The 18,709-nt window shown below is 39.5% G+C and overlaps 1 protein-coding gene across 10 annotated transcripts in view; it reads left to right on the plus strand.

Annotated features, from left to right (window-relative positions):
- The window catches only part of LOC144981201 (paired box protein Pax-5-like), a 62,201-nt gene that overhangs the window by 34,470 nt on the left and 9,022 nt on the right, over window positions 1-18,709 (plus strand). For 5 of the 10 annotated variants that reach the window (XM_078953454.1, XM_078953463.1, XM_023956475.2 and 2 more), the window contains 3 exons: window positions 1,564-1,748; window positions 9,638-9,770; window positions 13,940-14,041. In XM_078953454.1, the coding sequence (XP_078809580.1) occupies window positions 1,564-1,748; window positions 9,638-9,770; window positions 13,940-14,041 (420 nt within the window). The remainder of the gene's footprint in view (window positions 1-1,563; window positions 1,749-9,637; window positions 9,771-13,939; window positions 14,042-18,709) is intronic. The other 5 variants (XM_078953459.1, XM_078953466.1, XM_078953460.1 and 2 more) reach the window with 1 other exon arrangement.

Consider the following 18,709-nt stretch of genomic DNA (forward strand, 5'->3'; position numbering starts at 1 on the left):
GTGGATCTAGTCGTCTGCAAGTGGATGCATCGGAATGGAGTGTATTAGGGAACTTGTTGCCCGCCCATTGTATTTATGATGTCTTAGCTACAATCTTTTTCTGCCGTTTATTCAATCGGCTCCAGTTTCACAATGATTTGAAAAAATAAATACTCAGAAGAAGAATTTTATGCTTAATAGTTTGAACATATCTCCATATATCTCCTTCATCATTAGAAAAATTCCGCAAGAACAAGTTAAAAACCTAAAAAACAGAATTAAAATTGGCATGGGTCTTTAAATATTTTTAGTTTGATAACTAAAATAAATGTTTTTTCATCAAACAGTATTGGTTTATGGCTAGTTTACTCATTCAAAGAAATTCAAGGATCAACAGAGAAAAATATCCGTCCTACCATTTCCTTTTGGGGCCTAACTTGGCAGCTGTTGGGCAAAGGCGGGTTGCACCCTGGACAGTTTACCAGCCTATCACAGGGCCCATAAAATAATCAATTCATAAAGATATTGTCAAAATATTGCAATTGTTTTAGAAAGTCAAATTTATTTAATGTCAATTTTGACTTTTGAAACAATTTTTGAGGTAAAGGCAAGAAGAAACATCAGGAGTAACTTTGTTTTATGTAACAAAAAAATAAATAAAATAATTAAAATTGTGAAAAGTTAAAAAAAATTTGTAATAAAGATAAAATATATGTGAACACAGACTGGGATTCAAAGATAAACCCGAGTTCTTTGACGTCATTTCTTTTCTCTAAAAGCACAATTTGGCACAAATGAATCAGTATTTTCAGTCCAAATGGAAAAATGTATATAAATTTAAAGCCCCCCCTCCCCATGCTTTCTCACCTGTCTGTCATATCATACCCTAGACACACACTTCACCAAACACACTGACCCCCAGGACTAAAATAAGCTCTCAGGAGTAGTTTGGAGCGACGAATTGGCTCTATAGCAGGGGATTTTCACCCTTACGCCTTTTTTCTCTTTATTTTTTGCGTTCTATCCTTTCTAATCATTTGTGGCCCGCGACTCTTCAGAGTTCTTATAATTGTCTCGTTCAGCGCCTCAGCCTTGCAATAACTGCAGGAAACGAGAGCTCACAGTCTAATACTGATACCAAAGCAATATATATTTGTGTGCATGTGTGTGTATGGGTGATACGACAAGCGAGACTCTGAATTCTGTTTATAGGAGAGGAGGGTGTACTTTTGAGAGATCAAGACGGAGAGACTCTGTCTGCTCAGTAATGGATTGTATTTGTATACCATTTTCTCGGAGTCTCCACTATCTATGAAATCACTCAATCCCAAATCAGCTCACTGGAGTTAATTCAAGTCCACTTTCTCCTTTCTTTGCATCAATCTCGGGGATTTATGTTATCAACCTTTGCCTCCTGCATTATGCTATCATTGTTTATTTCACTTTCGCTTGATCAGATGAAGACTTATAAACACTTCCTTTTTTTGCAGGTTCTTTGCATTTTCTCACTTCAATATTTTACTTTATTTATTCACTGTTTATAATCCTACCATTTATACTCCTCCCCTTGTTTTCTTTATGCAGGATTGCAAGAGTCGCCACTGGCAAACGGACATGGCCACAGTGGGCGGGACTTCCTCAGGAAGCAGATGAGAGGGGAGCTGTTCTCACCACAGCAGATCGAGGTATTGGACCGCCTCTTTGACAGACAGCCATCCTGTCCAATCCAATCCAGCACTGAGCTCTATGTGAGCCCTGACTCTGGCAAGGTAAGGGTGAGGCATTGAGCTCAGGGCGAGTTTGGGAAAGTTAGAGGTCTAACATGATTCATGTTTGTTCTGTTAAGCAATCAGTGCGATGCAGAAGAGAAGTTATAAGGGTTTCGGGGTTTTGGGGCCAGACTGGCTTCACCGATTGACAAATATTTATCCTTTTATCCCTAGTCAGGCTTCCTCTTATGTTGCTTTTGTTTCAGATGTAAGAAATTGTAACTTTTTTGTAAAAAATTTGAATAATTTCTTAGATGTGTCATATTTAATTCAGAGGCTTCAGAAGCTACATTCCCACCGCACTTGAACGTGCGTCTAAGCAGCCACTTCCAATGAAAAGTCTATGTAACGTTTTGGGGCTTCTGCGTTGAAACAATTCACGTTCACTCATGGTTACACAAGTTTCTATGACTATCTAGAGCTGCAGCGGCTGAGCAACAGCCGACCCAGAAGAAGAAGATCCAAATGAGGAAGCTCTGGAAATAAAAATGAGAATAAAAAGTGAAAATAAATTATCCATAATTGGTAAAAGAAAGAAATAATTAACAATAGAATATGAAATAATAAATATTTAAATGAATTATTAAAAGTCTTGTGTAAAATCGTAAAATATGATCAATTGGATAAATGAATAAATACAAAATAAATAAAACTAATAAAGACAGTAAAATTAGCGAAAAGCCAGGTTAAAAAGATGGGTCAATGCTCTCTGCGGCTCTCAGGCTGACTGTTCCATAAACGAGGGCCAGAGTGCTGAAAAGATGCCTCTCCGTAGGTTTGGGTTTTTGAGTCAGAATGCTTAGTAGTCTAGTGCCCGAGGATCTCAGAGTCCACGAGGGTTCATGTTTGACTAAAAGATCTGACTGATAAGAAGGCGCAAGACTGTTAAGACTTGTAAAAACTATTAAAAATATCTTAAAATTAATCAGCAGTGAGTAGGGGAAGAATAGCTGAAAAACTTGCAGGGCAGTGAATCATGAGCACCAAGATTTGGAAGCCAAGTGAAAATCCGGATTACAATCAGATTTCTTAAAATAAGCATTGAAGGATGTAGTTATATAATCACTGTTGGCATAAAGGCAACTGTAACAAAGGATGTTTTTTGTATACTTTTATCAGAAAAACCAGCCCGCTTTGCCTCCTGCTTAGTTAAAGATGCATCTTTAATGGAATCATCAGGTGTGGATTTCTGCTGTTGTCTGGCACACCACTGAAAGCTCCTGTCTCCTGAAGGACCGGGTGATGAGACAAAGTCAAGTGGGTCTATTGATTCTGTGATCTAAAAAACGCTGCAGGGGTTAATGAGCAAATTGACCCGGCTCTCATTATGACCTCACTTCCTGCTGCTTGGGGAACAGTGATGGAGTTGCGTGGATGCTGATGCACATAGCAATGAGCTGAATGCGTGTGCATGTGCATGTAAGACACAAATTTGGAAGAACAGTGAACAAGGGTGTGCTTGCACGTCTTAACGTTTCAGCTAAATTGACCTCCGGCCCTTTTTCTCCGGTAAATTAATGTAAATCTGAGTGGAATGGACAGATATAAGTTCCACTGTGAATAACAAAATGAGAGCAAGCGATTATTTGCATTCTGTCTACCTTTTCTCAGATGTTTTCTAATCTGCTGCCCTCCAGTCCACATTAAGGGACTATTACCTCATTGTCTCAAAATGACACATTTGTTTCACTGTGGCTTTTTAAAACTTCAAGTCTGTTTAGTCAATTGCTGTCAAGGACAAGAGGGCAGACACTTAAGAGGAGTGGATGTGTGAGGAAATACAAATACAATGCAGCCTTTAACCTAGAGGGTAAAGTTTGGCTTTTTAACCCATTCATGTTCACCTTACTTGCATTGGGAGTCTTTTGGCACAGGGCAACATGTCGACAGGGATCGACTTGTAGAGCCTCTATAGACTGAAACCGAAGCCCATAATACCTATGAATCACAGGTCAGAGTCGTCTCTGAGCCCGGTCAAGCTGATGAGGTCGGGGGTCTGGGATAGGGGCTTTAAAACCCAGGTCACACTGGGGTTAAACTGGCTTTAGGAACTGCATTACAAAGAGATGCAAGGACCCCCCCCCCCACACACACACACAAATCTACATCACTTTCAGATTCTCCACCACTGCCGACCTCCCTCCCTGGTTTTTTCCCAGGGGGGCTGATTGACAGTCGCACTGCTTAACACTGACACTCCAGCAGCTCCCGCTCAGCCCCTTGGTATTTGGGCTGGTACTTGTAGGGTTGTGGTCAAAAAGGGTCATTCTATGTTGTGAATGAGAGTTTAAAAAGAGTGTGGAAGGAACTATCCTGCTAGCGGAGCTGTGCTAATTTTATGGCTCTAAAACATTGTGATTCAAACTGCATTTCTGTGAAAAAGAAACACAAACACACTCCTATTATGATCAGTTACGCTCAAATATCATTTTCTCCATTATTATTTTGAGGGCACTCTGAATTTTCTGCAAACACATGAGAAAAAAAAGTCTTAAACCAAATCTTATATATGTAAAATTACTCTTCTATCGTTTATCTGAAAGTCATTCAAGAGACTATTTTTTTAAAGCAATCTTTTTTTCTAATCTTCCCCTCATAGCCCCCTAGTAGTCTATTAAGCCACACTATTAATTTATGTGCGTGTGCCCATATTTTTGTCTGCAAGTGTGCCTGTCAGAGAGCGTTCATTTGAATTTCCCTTCAATCACTTCCTATTATCCAGCTGATAAATCAGGAGGGCTGACAGGCCTCACAGCCGCCCCTGCTGCCCCGGGTCCAAGAGCCTGTTTCAAAACCAACCAATCTGGCTACACTGGGACAAAGAAAACCAGGAAAAATTGAGCCAAAATGTTTTCAGACATAACATTTGTCAGTTTGAGGACTTGGACAACTCCTGTGTTACAAGTCAAACAGATCTAGTTTGCTTTTATTTGTGAAATATTTCTTTCCTGTTTACATTATTGTCATACTAGAAAATAAATACAGTTTTATTAATTCAACTTGCTTAACTTTCCACAAAAGTAAATTAAATTGCGAAGGACAAAAGCCAGCTAAAAAGTCAAAGGCCAATAACTTTCTTCAAGTGACTTGAATAATCCATAGATTATTTTGACAGACTTGAGTGCTCTAGTCTAAGTAAAATCAACACAGCAAATGGTTTTATGCCTAATTCTGACATGGACTCACATTCACGCCTGTGACAGCAATCAGCTCTCCCTATATTACTATGAAAGGGATCCTTGTTTGTTTACTACAGGAACTTGTAGTTTTTAAACTTTCTTTGGCTCTCGCAAGAGCTGAGGTCTGCTTGGGTTGTCTGTAAAATAAATATCCTCCACACTGCTGCCACGCTCAGTTTGAGCTCAGATAAATTCCTTCCCTGACAATCCCAGTCTCTGTTTGTGGGCCACAGAGGGAATTGTGTTTGTTTATAGTCGAGCCATTTTCCATCAGGGGTACACAGGACAATGTGGCAAAAGCGACAGAGGGAGGCAGACAGAGAAATGGGAGCTATTTGGAGAATTGAGAAAAAGGGAAATGCTATTATGCAAATGATGAAAGCCAGCATGGCTGGTCTATGTGTGTTTGTGTGTTCTGAAGGGACGATTAAGGCTCATCTGTTATTGATGTGAGATTTAGACTAAACCATTGGTTTGCCACATCTGAGTCAGCAGACCATTTTGATGTATTAAAGATATCTTAAAAAAATCTAAAAGATGAAAATGAGAAACGCAAACCAAAAATTTAAGACAGACTAAAATAAAAATTATAATAATCCTCCTATAAGAAGCTTGTATATATTCTTGCATTTTAAAATGATAGAAAATATGTTTTTTTAATCCTTGGTTATTTTCACTTAGAAAATCTTAATAATTTTGAGTATATTGTGAATATAGAGTTGCTAATAAAGTACCGCTGCTCTGCAGAAACTATATTCTAAAAAATGACACAAGCTTTTTGATTTTGGCTACAAACATAATCAAGACCAATGGGAACACTTTTGAAATAGATCAAGAGATGAGAGTAGAACTTCAACTTGAATCAGCCGGTAGATGCAAATCCCCCTTCCTCTGTGCCAGGGCAGGCTATATTTATTTCTTTTTTGACCAAGTTCAGGTCTTGCCGCCCTGTCGAACAACTTCTCTCCACCAGCATTACCAGCCCCCCCAGTCCAACCCCTTCTCGACCTGGCAGCTGCGTCTCTCTCCTTTGATGAGGGCTGATGGTGCTGTATGAGTGGTGGAATTGACAACATTTACGGGTGCGAATGAGAATAATCCATCTTCCTTAGCAGCCCTGTCACCCCACTGGCCAAACTTCATCATGGCCAATTACCACAGCAGGCCCCTTCTCCTCTGCTAACACTGCTGCCTGGCCTTCATCTACACATTGATACATGAACAGATTAGATGTCATTATAATAAGACAGAGTGTGGCCAAGACAGGAGGGTGTGCAGGGATGCCATGTTAGATTGGGTAAAAAAAAAAAAAAAAAACTAGAGGTCTGATGGTTCTATGTGTGAGAAATAAAGGGGCAAAGAGAGACGTGTGTGTGCAGTGTACAGTGTAAGCTCTTATTTGGCAGGTCACAGTCCAGTGGTTGTGTTGTGTGATGACGAGCGCAGGGGTGTTTAAGAGGTCAGTGAGCACAAACAAACGGCTACACTTACACCTTGCACACACACACACACATGCAGACGTATTTAAAGGGTCAGTGCAAAACTCTCACCTCGTCACCTAAAGGAAATTCTGATTAGTGTGGTTTGTGCACACCCACACCCACACACACACACACACACAAACAATTGTACACTTGAAAAGCACAGAATGTATTCACTACATTCACATGTTTTATTGGAAAATTCAGAGTCTGAAGTATGACTGGGCGATAAATCGATTTTAGCAATAAATTAAAACTTGTTATTTTTAGAAGATTTTTCTTGGGCCTCTGTTGTTCAGTGTAAGCCAGCCAGCCAGTTTCTCGCTGTACGCAACTAGCAAAGAGCAACTTCTTCCCTAAGAAGGAACAGGTTCTTTAGTTGTATGGAACTGGTTCGGTTTTGTGACTTCAGACTTGGAGTAACAAACCGCACACTGCAAAATTTGTTTGAAAGCTGTTGCCACCAAAAGTGGGAGGACAACGAATTTCTTTCAACAACCAAAACAGAGACTCTGTCGAGTGCGAGAAGTGCTGCTCTCCATGAGATGCTCAAGCTAGCTCTAAAAACATTTGCTGCATTGTTTTTCAAACATTTTTGAAAAACACAGCTTATAATTGGCTGCACTTTGTGTTCAGAACAATTATAATAAAATAGAAAAATAAAATAGGTTTTGTTAAACATATTCTGTCATTTTTGTTAAAGTAAGTAAAGGGAGGAAGGAAAACATTCAATTTAAATAAAATTAAAGGTCAAATTTATTTTTTTATTTTTTTAGTTTTTTTTTAGATTCTTTTTTGTTGCCATATTGCCCAGCCCTATTTAGAAGAGGCTTGGCACAGGAGTTAACAAAGGATGCTTTTGCTTTAAGTTTAATTTGAAAGAAGTAATTCCATATAATGATATTGTCCAAATAACTTTTTTTTTAATGCACATGTATGCAAAATTGATTAAATTATTTAAAATTTGAACTAACTAATATATTAGCTGAGCTAAAATGTGACTTTAGGGCCTAATTTCTGTATGAATATGATTCAATCTTTGTCCATTGTAGCACTGTACATTTGTTTGGTACGGGAGTCGATCAGGGGTTTACACCCTTTCCTTGCAACAAAAAAGCTGGTTCAAACCATATTTTGGTCTTCTCTGTGGAGATTTAGAATGTTGACCCAAAGATGAGTTTTCTGAAAGGTTTGGCTCACAAGCCAAAAAACACAAGTTTAAGGATCATACTGTAACTGGAGCTAGTAACAAAGTAACCAGTGGAGACGTTGTTCCACGTGGAAGATAGACCACGCTCTTTCCAAAATCCCTTTTCAAGACCACGGTTCCCATCGAGGTCAGAGATGATAAAAGAAAAGTGTTTCTAACTGGACAGATCATTTCCTTTGACATGAGTGCAGCAGCCTTGAGATGAATTCAGTGGTCAATCTATATCTATGTGTGATCATCAGCGTCAAAACACATCACTTTAAATTACCACGCACTCTCCCACACACTCCCTCATAATCTTTCACACACAGAACAAATCTGGGCGACAAAATGATGATGAATGGGTCAAGGCTTTGGGCCGGGGGGTCAAACACAGGTGAGAGGACAATTTTCATCATCAATCCATTTAGCTGCTTTCTGGATTGTCTGAGTAGAATCTGCTTTAGGATGTTTTTTTGCAGAGCCATAAGTGGGAGAAACAGAATTCTTTGATGCGTTTTTACAAACAAAGTATTGCTTAAGACCGGGATCTGCAACCTTTGACGATCAAAGAGCTTTACAGTTGAGTTTGTGAATGACCAAAACTCGGCAAGAGCTGCTAAGTCTCAGCTCACTGTTTAGAAAAATAGACTTATACTACTTATAACAATGTTACATTTTTCTGTTTATAGCAAATTAAACTTCTTTTACTTTTGACAGCAACACATACAAGTTCCTTTAAAAAAATCCACCTTGTGTAAATTAAGATTCTACTGCTGTAGCAGCTTTACTTGAAGTAAAAAAGCAAGAAAGTCAAGTCAAACATGACGCTTTCGTGAGCCCTCATCCTTTTTTCCTCTTCTGATATTGAATATAAACACAACAGCATTGATTTTCAATCCAATTGTTTTTAAATCTACTTGTGTAAATGCAATTATATACTTTAACCTTGGAAAACCCACAGGATGATTTTACTAGTTTCATTTTTTTATTCTTTTTGCAGCTGTAAATTGCTGCTACCCAAAATTAACAAAACCAAAAAAAAAGACGTCAACTTAGCTTAAAAAGCCCAGAAGAAAATTGTTCTTGGATTCTCCAGGGTTAAGACTATTTTGCCTTTGAGCAGTAACTAGACACTGTTGAGCAGGAGAGAAGATAAAAAATGTTTTAAACTATGTTTAAACATGTTAAAAATCTAAACACAAAACTTAATTACCTAAAGCAAATTAACCAAATCTACAAACCCATTATTTATTCAAATCTGCATCACTTTTTTCTTTAAAGCCAAAGAGCCAAAATATCAGGGATAAAAGTGACTCATTTAACCCTGATATTTGGCAAAAAGAGCCGGTTTTATCCCTGATAATTGGCTTTAGAGCCTCAGGATGCAGACCGCTGGCTTATGGGAAACAATGTACACAAAGCAAATCTAATTAATGAAAATCCTGTATTTGTTTTATGTCTTATTGAGATTGGCACAGCTGTGTCTTAAGACTGTATATTTACAGATGTATTCCTTAGTTTATCACTCTATCCTCTGTGTTTAGTTAAGAAAGTCAGTTGAGTGTGTAAGAGAGGGTGTTATAAGGGGGTCTATATGAATGTGTGCTGAGATGATCACAGTTGTTATTGTTGTTGGTATCTAGGGAGACAAGAGGCTTTTTGCTAGCTATAGTCTGTGTAATGCCACAGGGCTTCTGGGTAAATATATGTTTGCTGTGTACTGTTGGAGTCTGAGGATGAGAGGGATGAAGAGAAAGCGCGAGCTGATCCTGTGGTTATAGACTGTTGGACTTGCTTGTACAGTAAATCCCTGTCTTTGTAAACAGATCAATAAACTCCAAACTGCAGGTGGAGGTGTGTTGTGGATGTAACTGTGTGTGTGCTTCTGGAAAAGCTCATTTACCCTTACACATGGCAATTGGGTCATGTTGTAGAAATATTATTATGCAGAAAAAAGAGGAAAAAAAACCTTACACACTTGTTTGGATCTTCTGATTAGTAATTACATTTTCTCTGTTCATTTGTTCTCCTTTCCAGACATCAGATTACTCTGCCATGGCCTCGCTAGCAGGTGGACTAGATGAAATGAAGAACAGTTTAACCAATCCAGGCACAGCGGGGGAGTTAGGATCCAGTGTTTCCGGTCCACAGTCCTACTCACTAGTTCCAGGTAAAACAGTCACCTGGTTATCAGGTCACTCACATGTGACATTTGTTTTTGAACTTTATTTTAAAAAAATGTGTTCATGAAATATTTTGGTTAAAGACCCACTCCAATGAAAATAGTTTTTTTGTGTGTTTCCTACATGTTCTTGTGGCATTTTCTTCATGATAGAGGACATGTATAGCACACATATAAAAGAAATTAGGCTTAAAACTGCATTTTTGAGTATTTATTTATTCATAACATTGTAAATCAGGAGCAGATGAAAAATTGGAAGTTGGAAAAAGCCTGTAGCATTGATGTAGATGCTACAGTCGGCTGTCCACAAGCACCCTGCTCCGCTCCATCCTGATGTATCCACTTACAGACGAATAAATCCATGTACGCCTTTGCTTTCATCGCCTGAGCTGGTGTGGTTGTGAGGGGAAGTAAGCTACCAGGAGAGTGTGTAAACAAAGGGATGATGGGAAACGAGTGAAGGTTTACTCCGCACCAACAGAACCGTCCAGAAATCAGAGGCGAATTTTTGATGAACTCCTGCCGCTCTGCAGAAATGATATCCTAGAAAACTCCAGCTTTTTTTCATTTTGGCGAAAAAGGGCATAATCATAATTAATATAACACTGGGAATGCATTTAAAATAATCTAAAGATGATCGGAGTGGAACTTTGATTATTTAGTCTTCAATTAAGCCAATTAAGCTAAATAGAGAAGTACATTTGCCTTTATAATTAGTATATTTTCTTGAAGTAAAAATGCCTTCCTCTTGTCTTTCAGCCTTCTGAAAGACAGACCTCCTGTTCATAAAATCCTAAACCAAAACACCTAACTCCTGAATCCCATTAAAAAACAGAAATTCATTGTCAGATGACTGTGTATTTCCCTTGGTAATGACTAAAATACATGATCTGAGTGCTCAAAGAGCTCACTGCTCCAGACCTCAGGAGAGGGCTAAGGGGGAAAAAGAAAGGTTGAAGGAAGTAAAAAGGTAGAGGCTCGTCTGTTCCCCTTTTCCCATTTAGGGGCACTGGGAGAGGCAGTGGTTAATTAAGAGTAGACCAGGGAGCACTTGGACAAGGGTTCTGCGCTCCCATCTGTAATGAGGGAAATCATTGATCTGGGAGTTTGGGATATCTGGGAATGGGCTCGTCAAAGCCACAAAGGGATATTACCTGCACAAACCCGAAAAGAAAGAGACAGGGAGTGTGGGAATAAGATAGCCTGATAAAATTTCCATTTCTGCTTATGCATGCTAACCCACACATTCATATTTACATAGACATACACACACGATCAGAATATTATGCATGCATTTCCCTGCCTGTCTCTTCCCTCAGAGTAGAGCACCCTCTAGGGGTTCGCACGTCTGCGTGCTTGACGCAGTGTTACTGCATCTGTGACATTAACAAACACTTTGTTTAGGTCTTCCTGAACCTGATCTGTGTCACACTGTGCATGATTGACGCCTCCATGTCTGACATGTGTTGCTCTGAGTTTTTCATGGACGTTTAAAAGTTAGAGAGGCCGAGAAAAAAACAGAAAATCACATAAAAAGTGCGTTCATCTATGGCTCCAAGTGAGACTGGAAGAGACTTGTACTTGTTTGTTGACCTCTAAAGCAAAGGACAAGAGATACATCAATACAACTGGCATACATATGCACAAGCACACATGCGCACAGACATACACACCTCTCAGAGGATCTGGCCCTGTCTGCCCCCTCTAAGTTGGCTGTAGAGAGTCCATCTCTCCTCTCTTTCACCCTCTCCTTCCCTCTCCACCATGCCCTGTGCACTGACCCTGAGCGGATGAGTAGCCCGTCTGCACTAATGCCTCGCTGTCGCGTCAAACACAGAGAAAAACTTTACTACACGAGACAGGAGAGAGGAGGCAGAGAGGGACAGAGGGAGGCTGAAGAAAAGAGAGGGTCTGTAAGAGAAAACCACATGCAGGGCGGGAGGCGAGGAGACACACGTGAGATGAACAGAGAGGAAAACACGCAGAGATAAAAGGAGCTTTCGTGGACTTATGGTTTCCTACATCCTTCACTGCAGTTGTTTACTGATATTCCAGTATGGAAATGTGAATATTTAAGTAATGTCTAGTCAATTACGTAAAATGAGATCATAGTTTACTATTTAATTAAGTAAGAATTGACACTTCCTTAACCCTTTTGTCTGTGATGTCAAACACAAGTCAGTATAAATCCACTGACTGACAGGGATGTAAAACCACTCAACTGAATTTGGTACATATCTGATAATAATAATGATGATATGCAAATATTTACAAATATTATATAATAATATTGTATTGTCATTCACATAACGCCAAGAAACTGTTTTGGAGTAAAAATTTAATTTTTTCTTCTGAGATTTTAATGTGACCTTGGCTTCAGTCTAAATTACCAAACTGCCTTTACTGCCTTTTCTGAGTTCTTCTCTATGTTGCACGTCATTTGAAAAACTATAAAAAAAAATTAATCCAATACGTTCAGAAGATCAAACATTTAAAGTCCCACTTCAGTCATCTTCTCATCATCTTCTAAAGCGTTCCCAGTGGTCATTTATTTACAATAATGCTGTTTTTAGCCAAAATTGTAAAAAAATGGTGTTGTTTTCTAGGATATAGTTTCTACAGAGCTGCAGTAGTTCTGGCCTGTTCACATCTGTTTACACTCTCCTGCTAGCTTACAGCCCCTCACAACCCCATCCTAACAACACCATTGCAACAAAAATGGAGAAATATCAGAGCTATCCAGCCGTACAGTTTTGAGACAGATGCCAGCTCAGATGAGGAACACGAAGATATACATGAATCTCTACAAGGGAACGCATCAGAATGGAGCTGGGCAGAGAGCTGGTGGCCCACCAATGTAGCTTCTACGTCACGGCTGCAAGCTTTTTTTACATCAGTATTTTTTTTGTCTGATCCTAGTTCATTTAAATAAAGAAATACTCTATTTAATTTTGCTTAATTTTCATTATAAATGTCATCCATTGTGAGGAAAATGCCACAAGAACATAATAACAACACCAAAAACACAATTTTTCATTGGAGTGGGTCGTTAAGATTCATATGTTTGCATGAACATTCTAGCATTTTTATGACAATAATAGATTAAACATTAAAATATGTATGTTTTAATAAAAGTCGCTATAGTTTACACTTAAAGTAAAAATAATTTAGCTGTAAGCTTAAAAATTGTTCATTTATCAGGGGTGAAATAATGTAATATGACTAATTATGCTTTTTTTTCTTTTAAAGAAAAAATCACTGTACCACCACAGTTGTCATTAAAGTGTTCAGGTTTCCCTAAATTGTCTATATTTAGTTTTCATAGCTTTCTTTTCCATCTTTTATGATCTCCTTTTTATTTCACTCAGTCGTTTCTCCTCCTCCATCTCTCACTAAGGTAGCGCTGGTTAAGTGGAGGGAAAGTGAATGGGATTGATGGTGTTGGATCCTGAGCAGTTTATGATGAGGATAAATGTGTGTGTGCGTGCAGCAGGAGCCGGCTGTTGGTGGTTGTGCGTGTGCCGGAGTGTGCGTACATGATGATGATGATGAATGGAGGGCACCCTCTTCACACATTCCCTGTGTCTGCTGCGTGCAAACACAGAGAAATGATTTGGGGCGACACACTGTCATGTAGTCTAATGCAGTTATATATCCTATCCACCAACTGACAGACAGAGGAAGAAGAAGGGGAGGAGGGGTGTAGTTAAGGAGAAAACGGCGAGTCTGTAAATTAATAAGTGCCAGAGGATGGAAAACAAGGAGGGAAGAAACAAAAGAAAACGGCATGTCATGAATGAGCTGTCAGGAGGTGAAGCGTTTTTCAGATGATGCTTGTAGGCTTTTAACCCAGCAACGCACGATTTAAGTCTTTAGTATAATTGCTTTCAGGGTTGGAATGTAACATGAAGGTCATTTGCAGCTTAATAATAGACAATAATAAATATAACAAAAGGTTCTTTTGGGTGAGATAAAATTCTGTATCACAATTTAGCTCATTCTTTAGCGTTTTATGAGTCTTTTTTGTCAGAATATGCTCTAAAAACGGCGGGAAATACAATACAAACACAAATATTTCAAAGAAATTGAATGTTAGAGTAGATCCTGATAATACGATGCCGCAGATGGTAAATGTGTGGTTTTGTCTGTGTTTATAGGTCGAGATTTGGCAAGCACAACTCTGCCAGGGTACCCCCCTCATGTCCCTCCCACCGGACAGGGCAGCTACTCCACCCCATCCCTCCCTGGCATGGTACCTGGTAAGAATACTGACACACAGTTATACACAAACATGAGAAAATATTCATTTAAATTAAGAATCTGAATCCATATAATTTTAGTGTGTTTTTCTGTTTTCTAAGGACTTAAAATCTCTTTTTTTAAATTAAAAATTATCTTTTTTTCAGTTTTTTTTTTACATATTTCATAATTTGCGCGAGTAACGTATTTTTAAAACTATTTTTTCATAGCAATGCTTAACATCAATCATTCAATCAATCCTGGTGGGTCTGTTTCATTCTTGCATCATTGTAAACAGCCGATATGATTGGCAACCCTTACCGGTGAGTTCAGGGAATTCTGAGGGTTAAGGATCCATGTCTCATGACCAGAAAAGGGTGAAGGGAGTTAAAAAAATAAAAGTAGAAAGTCAATGACAAACACACAAACAATTGGCAGGATTAGGAAAGACTTGGCTGGGCTTCCGTGATCAGACTGGAAAGTCAGTGAATTTATTCTTTTGGATCTAAGATCTTCTTTTGTAAATAAAGCTTGGGTTTTATCATCAGTAGAGGAGCAAGCTGACACAGTGACTGACAACAAAGGCTGGTTCACATCCCAGCAAGTTATCAAATGCTGGTTTTGGCCAGGACATTTTATAATTTAAACTCAGGTACATATCTACTGCAAGATCCACACGAGGCTCTCCAATTCTAGCATGCCAAAGGGAAATCCTGGTCTGAATAATCGACTGTATAAGGGAACTGGACTGAATGATCCCCCCTCCCCCCATTTTCCAATAGGAAGTACCCGTTGCTTAAACTTTTATAAACAGCTATTACTAAGTCATATTTACCAAATTTACAATTTTTCATGTAATGCATTTCTTTAACATGTTCTTGTTAATCCTAGTTTTTTTTCATGATAATTTTAGCGCAAGTTATTCAAGTTGTAAACTTACCAATCAGACACCTCAATAGAAATATGTCATCTCATATTTCAAACGTTGGGTTGTCAGATTTCCTGTAGCCTGCTTTCAGGTGGTAGGTGTATGGGTTTCCAACAAGCTCACTCCTGATTGGCGATAGTGGTTGCCAAACATTGTCGAAGACCAATTCGGACCAATCATTGCCCACTGACGTCATCTGGCAGCGACATGGCGGTGTCTGTGTTGTGAAAAAATGGTGACTGAATTCACTACTTTTGTCTGGAAGCAAGTCATTTTCTATGGGTGTTGTCACGCTCACTCAGTCCAGTTCTCTTGTACAGTCAATGGTCTGAACGTTCCTTAAGGAATGTTGGCACTTTGAATAATGCTTGTTGTTGTAAGTACCTGTTATCAATTACTCAGTGATTGTCGTGCCATGAAAAGCTCATCTGCACCCATAAATGTGTTGAATTCCTCTTCGATGTGCGCAGTATGCACGCACGTGTGTGAGTCTTCAGAGAATGTACTTAGCTCTGACACTTCCTCTTTCTTGTCTGTCTACACTGTGGTTGACAGCGGTCCCAGGAGGTGGCATGTGTTGTGTGTCTACGTGTGCGTGTGTTTGCGCCTGTGCTGTGTGTCTCCCCGAGTATCATTAGAAACCAGCCACACTAGCACAGCTGTCCCTCCTCAACATTAGTAATTTGTTTTTAATGAGAATCACCAGTGACCCACGACTAATTCATTCATTCCCTTCCACTCCGCCTTCCATGGCGCTTTTGTGTTTCAATCCCGGAACGCCATTCTTCTTCCCTCTTTGCTTTCGTTCACACCAGAAGCAACAGCGATGGTCAGTGAGAGGGATGCTGCTGCTGTTCACCGAAACTGAATCGCTAACAGGGTTTTTTTTTTGCAAGTTTTTGTCCCAATCATTCAGTATCACACATTCTGGGGCTGACACATACAGAGTCTCTGCGGACATGTAAGAACAGCACATCTAAAGACGGGTAACCCTGTTGCCCTGTCCCCCTGCGTTCGCCCCGTCCTGTCCTCAGGTTTGACAGTATACTTGAGTGTGTATTTGGATCGGTGTACGGGATTGTTTTCGTGCATGTGTGTTTGTTTTTGACAGCGTGTGCGTGCGACCTTGACACTGAGCTACACGATGGAGACCCCTGAGCCTTCGTTCCCCTCCTCTCTCCCCGCCCCCGCCTCTCATCTCCCAAACAACCTGACATATTCCCGTCACTACGGTGATGACAAGGGAGAGGATGTTCACACCCAGGGGTGCCATGGAGACCACATCTCGACCCCTCCTGACAGACGCAGCTAAACAGATACACACTCGCATGTACACACAGACAAAGAAAAGTTGTATGCGAGCACTTCCTCAGTGTCAATGTTTGCATTTTTCAGAGAATTCTCTCAGCTCCCTGAATCAATAATCGGACAAGAATTGTTAAAGGAGATAATCTACAAACTTTGCTTTTCCAGCTTGTTTTATCTCAGCAATTCTCAAGCAAATTATCCTCTTTTTTGCTCGCCCTGTCTAATATCATACCTTCATTAAGCAAGCAACTCTCTTCTGCTGTTCTCCTTCTCCCTCTGTCTTTCTGTCTTTCTCTCTGCAGCAGGGGGGCTGACACTCAGAGGGGGTGTAGGAGAGCAGTGAGGCAGAACCGACAGAACGAGATGCAGAGGAGAGGAATGGAGGGTGGGCTGGAGAGAGGGGGCATCAGGGTCTGTGACTGTCAGCCAAGGGAGAGGGATCCCCCGGGAGAAGGAATAAAAAAATAGAAAAAAGAAAAAGCAAAAGAGGGAAAAAGAAAGAACAAGTCAGCAAAGAAATGAGGGGAGGAGAGAAGATTGTTGTTTTGATGTGATAAGTGATGGGTGGGCTGTTGTCAGAAGAGCCAGAGAAAAGAGAGGAGGCAGAAAGATAAATAGACTGAAGTGAAGGGAGGAGAGGGATGAGAAAACAAGAGGAAGGGTAAACCCTAGACAGTGGGTAGTAAATGAGGGAGAAAAGCTTTGCCATCATCCACTGTATGGCTGAACTTCAGCAGCCTCGCTAACATCTCCTGTCCATCTCAACTGCGTCATGCTGGAAAAGCTTTACCATGTGTTAGCAAAATGGATAGAAGTTACATAAAATGGAAAAGAAAACGCTGCAAACGGTTAATGTTTTATATAAATGCACATGTGTATATAGAGGGCTTAAGCTACTGTATAGGTGACAACAGTGAAAGGCTTTGCCCCCTATTTGTCCCCCAATTTTGAGTCAATATTGGTAGCATTATTGACAAAACTTAAGAGATCATCAATTCAAGTTTCTTTAAAGTCCCACTCAGATCATCTATTGATCTATTGTGACTTAGTCCTTTAATTATTATTATTCCAGCTTTAGCCAAAATCTAAAAAACCTGTCATTTTATATGGCAGAGTTTTTGCAGAGCAGCAGTTGTTCGTAAATAATTTGCATTTCAGCTGTGGATGGGACATGTGGAGCCGGAGTAAGCCTATCCTGACTCCCCATCCGCTCTTTGTTTGCACTCTCTCCGGCTAGCTTACAGCCCGTCACAACCCCAGGCTAATATTACCGGTGCAAAAAGAGTGGCGAGCAATGTCGAAGCTATCCGGCCGCACAGTTTTGAGCCAGATGCCAGCTCAGACGAGGAAAACAAATACATACTGTACATGGATCTATTTGTCTGCAAGTGGTTGCATTAGAATGGAGCGGAGCAGGGAGCTTGCAGCCCGCCGATTGTTAATTTTACGTCACATCAACAAGTTTTTTAAAATAGCAATTTTTCATCTGCTCCTGATTCACAACAATTTAAATACAGAAATACTCAGAAATGCAATTGCAAGCTTAATTTTCTTCATACATGCCCTTTATCATGAGAAATGTTAAAATTACACAATTTTCATCTGAGTGGATTTTTGGGCATTGCAGAAATAACAATAGCAAAAGGCCCTATTTTTAAAGGAAATCTTTAGCCCCTCAAATTACGCATTTATCCCTTTTTTTGTATATTTATGTTTGACTCTCATTTGCAATGGCCTTCTACTGCATAAATGTATATTATATAATAAACAATGTTGTAAAAGTCGTGCCTTCAAGGTATTTAGATGTGCATTTATGGAAAAATGAGTGGAAATACAATGACAAAACATTATAAAGTTATTTAGTTTTTTCTTTCCTAATTGTATTTCTTTCAAATATTTTAATGATAAAATGCAGTCAACATGGCATAATGTGCTAAATTTTAACAACAACAATTATTCTTATTCATATTATTAGCAGCAGCAGCAGCAGTAGCAGTAATAGTAGCAGTAGTAGTAGTAGTAGTAGTAGCAGTAGTAGCAGTAGCAGTAGTAGTAGTAGTAGTAGTAGTAGTCAAATAATGATTAAACATTAGCTGGACTTTCTTTAACCCTTGTGCTATCCTAGGCACTTTAACATTGGGAGTTGGGTCATCTAGACCCACTAGACAGTGCTCTGAACCTTTTTTCTTCAATGATTTGTGATCTTCACTGGTGTCCATGGATTACATGAAATCTTTCCACCTTTATCCACCTTTGTCATGGTAGGGAGAACACGTCAATGTAAGGGTAGGGTCATCTAAGATAGCACAAGGGTTAAATGTGTGTTCCATAAAATGCAGTTTATGTCAACTGCTGATCTGGCAATTTCCTATTAAATCGGTGTATATTTTGTTAATAATTTGAAGTTTCCTCCAAAACTTACTCTGACAGGGACTAATTGTTTTATATTGCC

The sequence above is a fragment of the Oryzias latipes genome, chromosome 1 (assembly GCF_053564925.1).
Source record: "Oryzias latipes strain Hd-rR chromosome 1, Olatipes_Hd-rR_3.1".
In the NCBI taxonomy this organism is placed as follows: Eukaryota; Metazoa; Chordata; class Actinopteri; order Beloniformes; family Adrianichthyidae; genus Oryzias; species Oryzias latipes.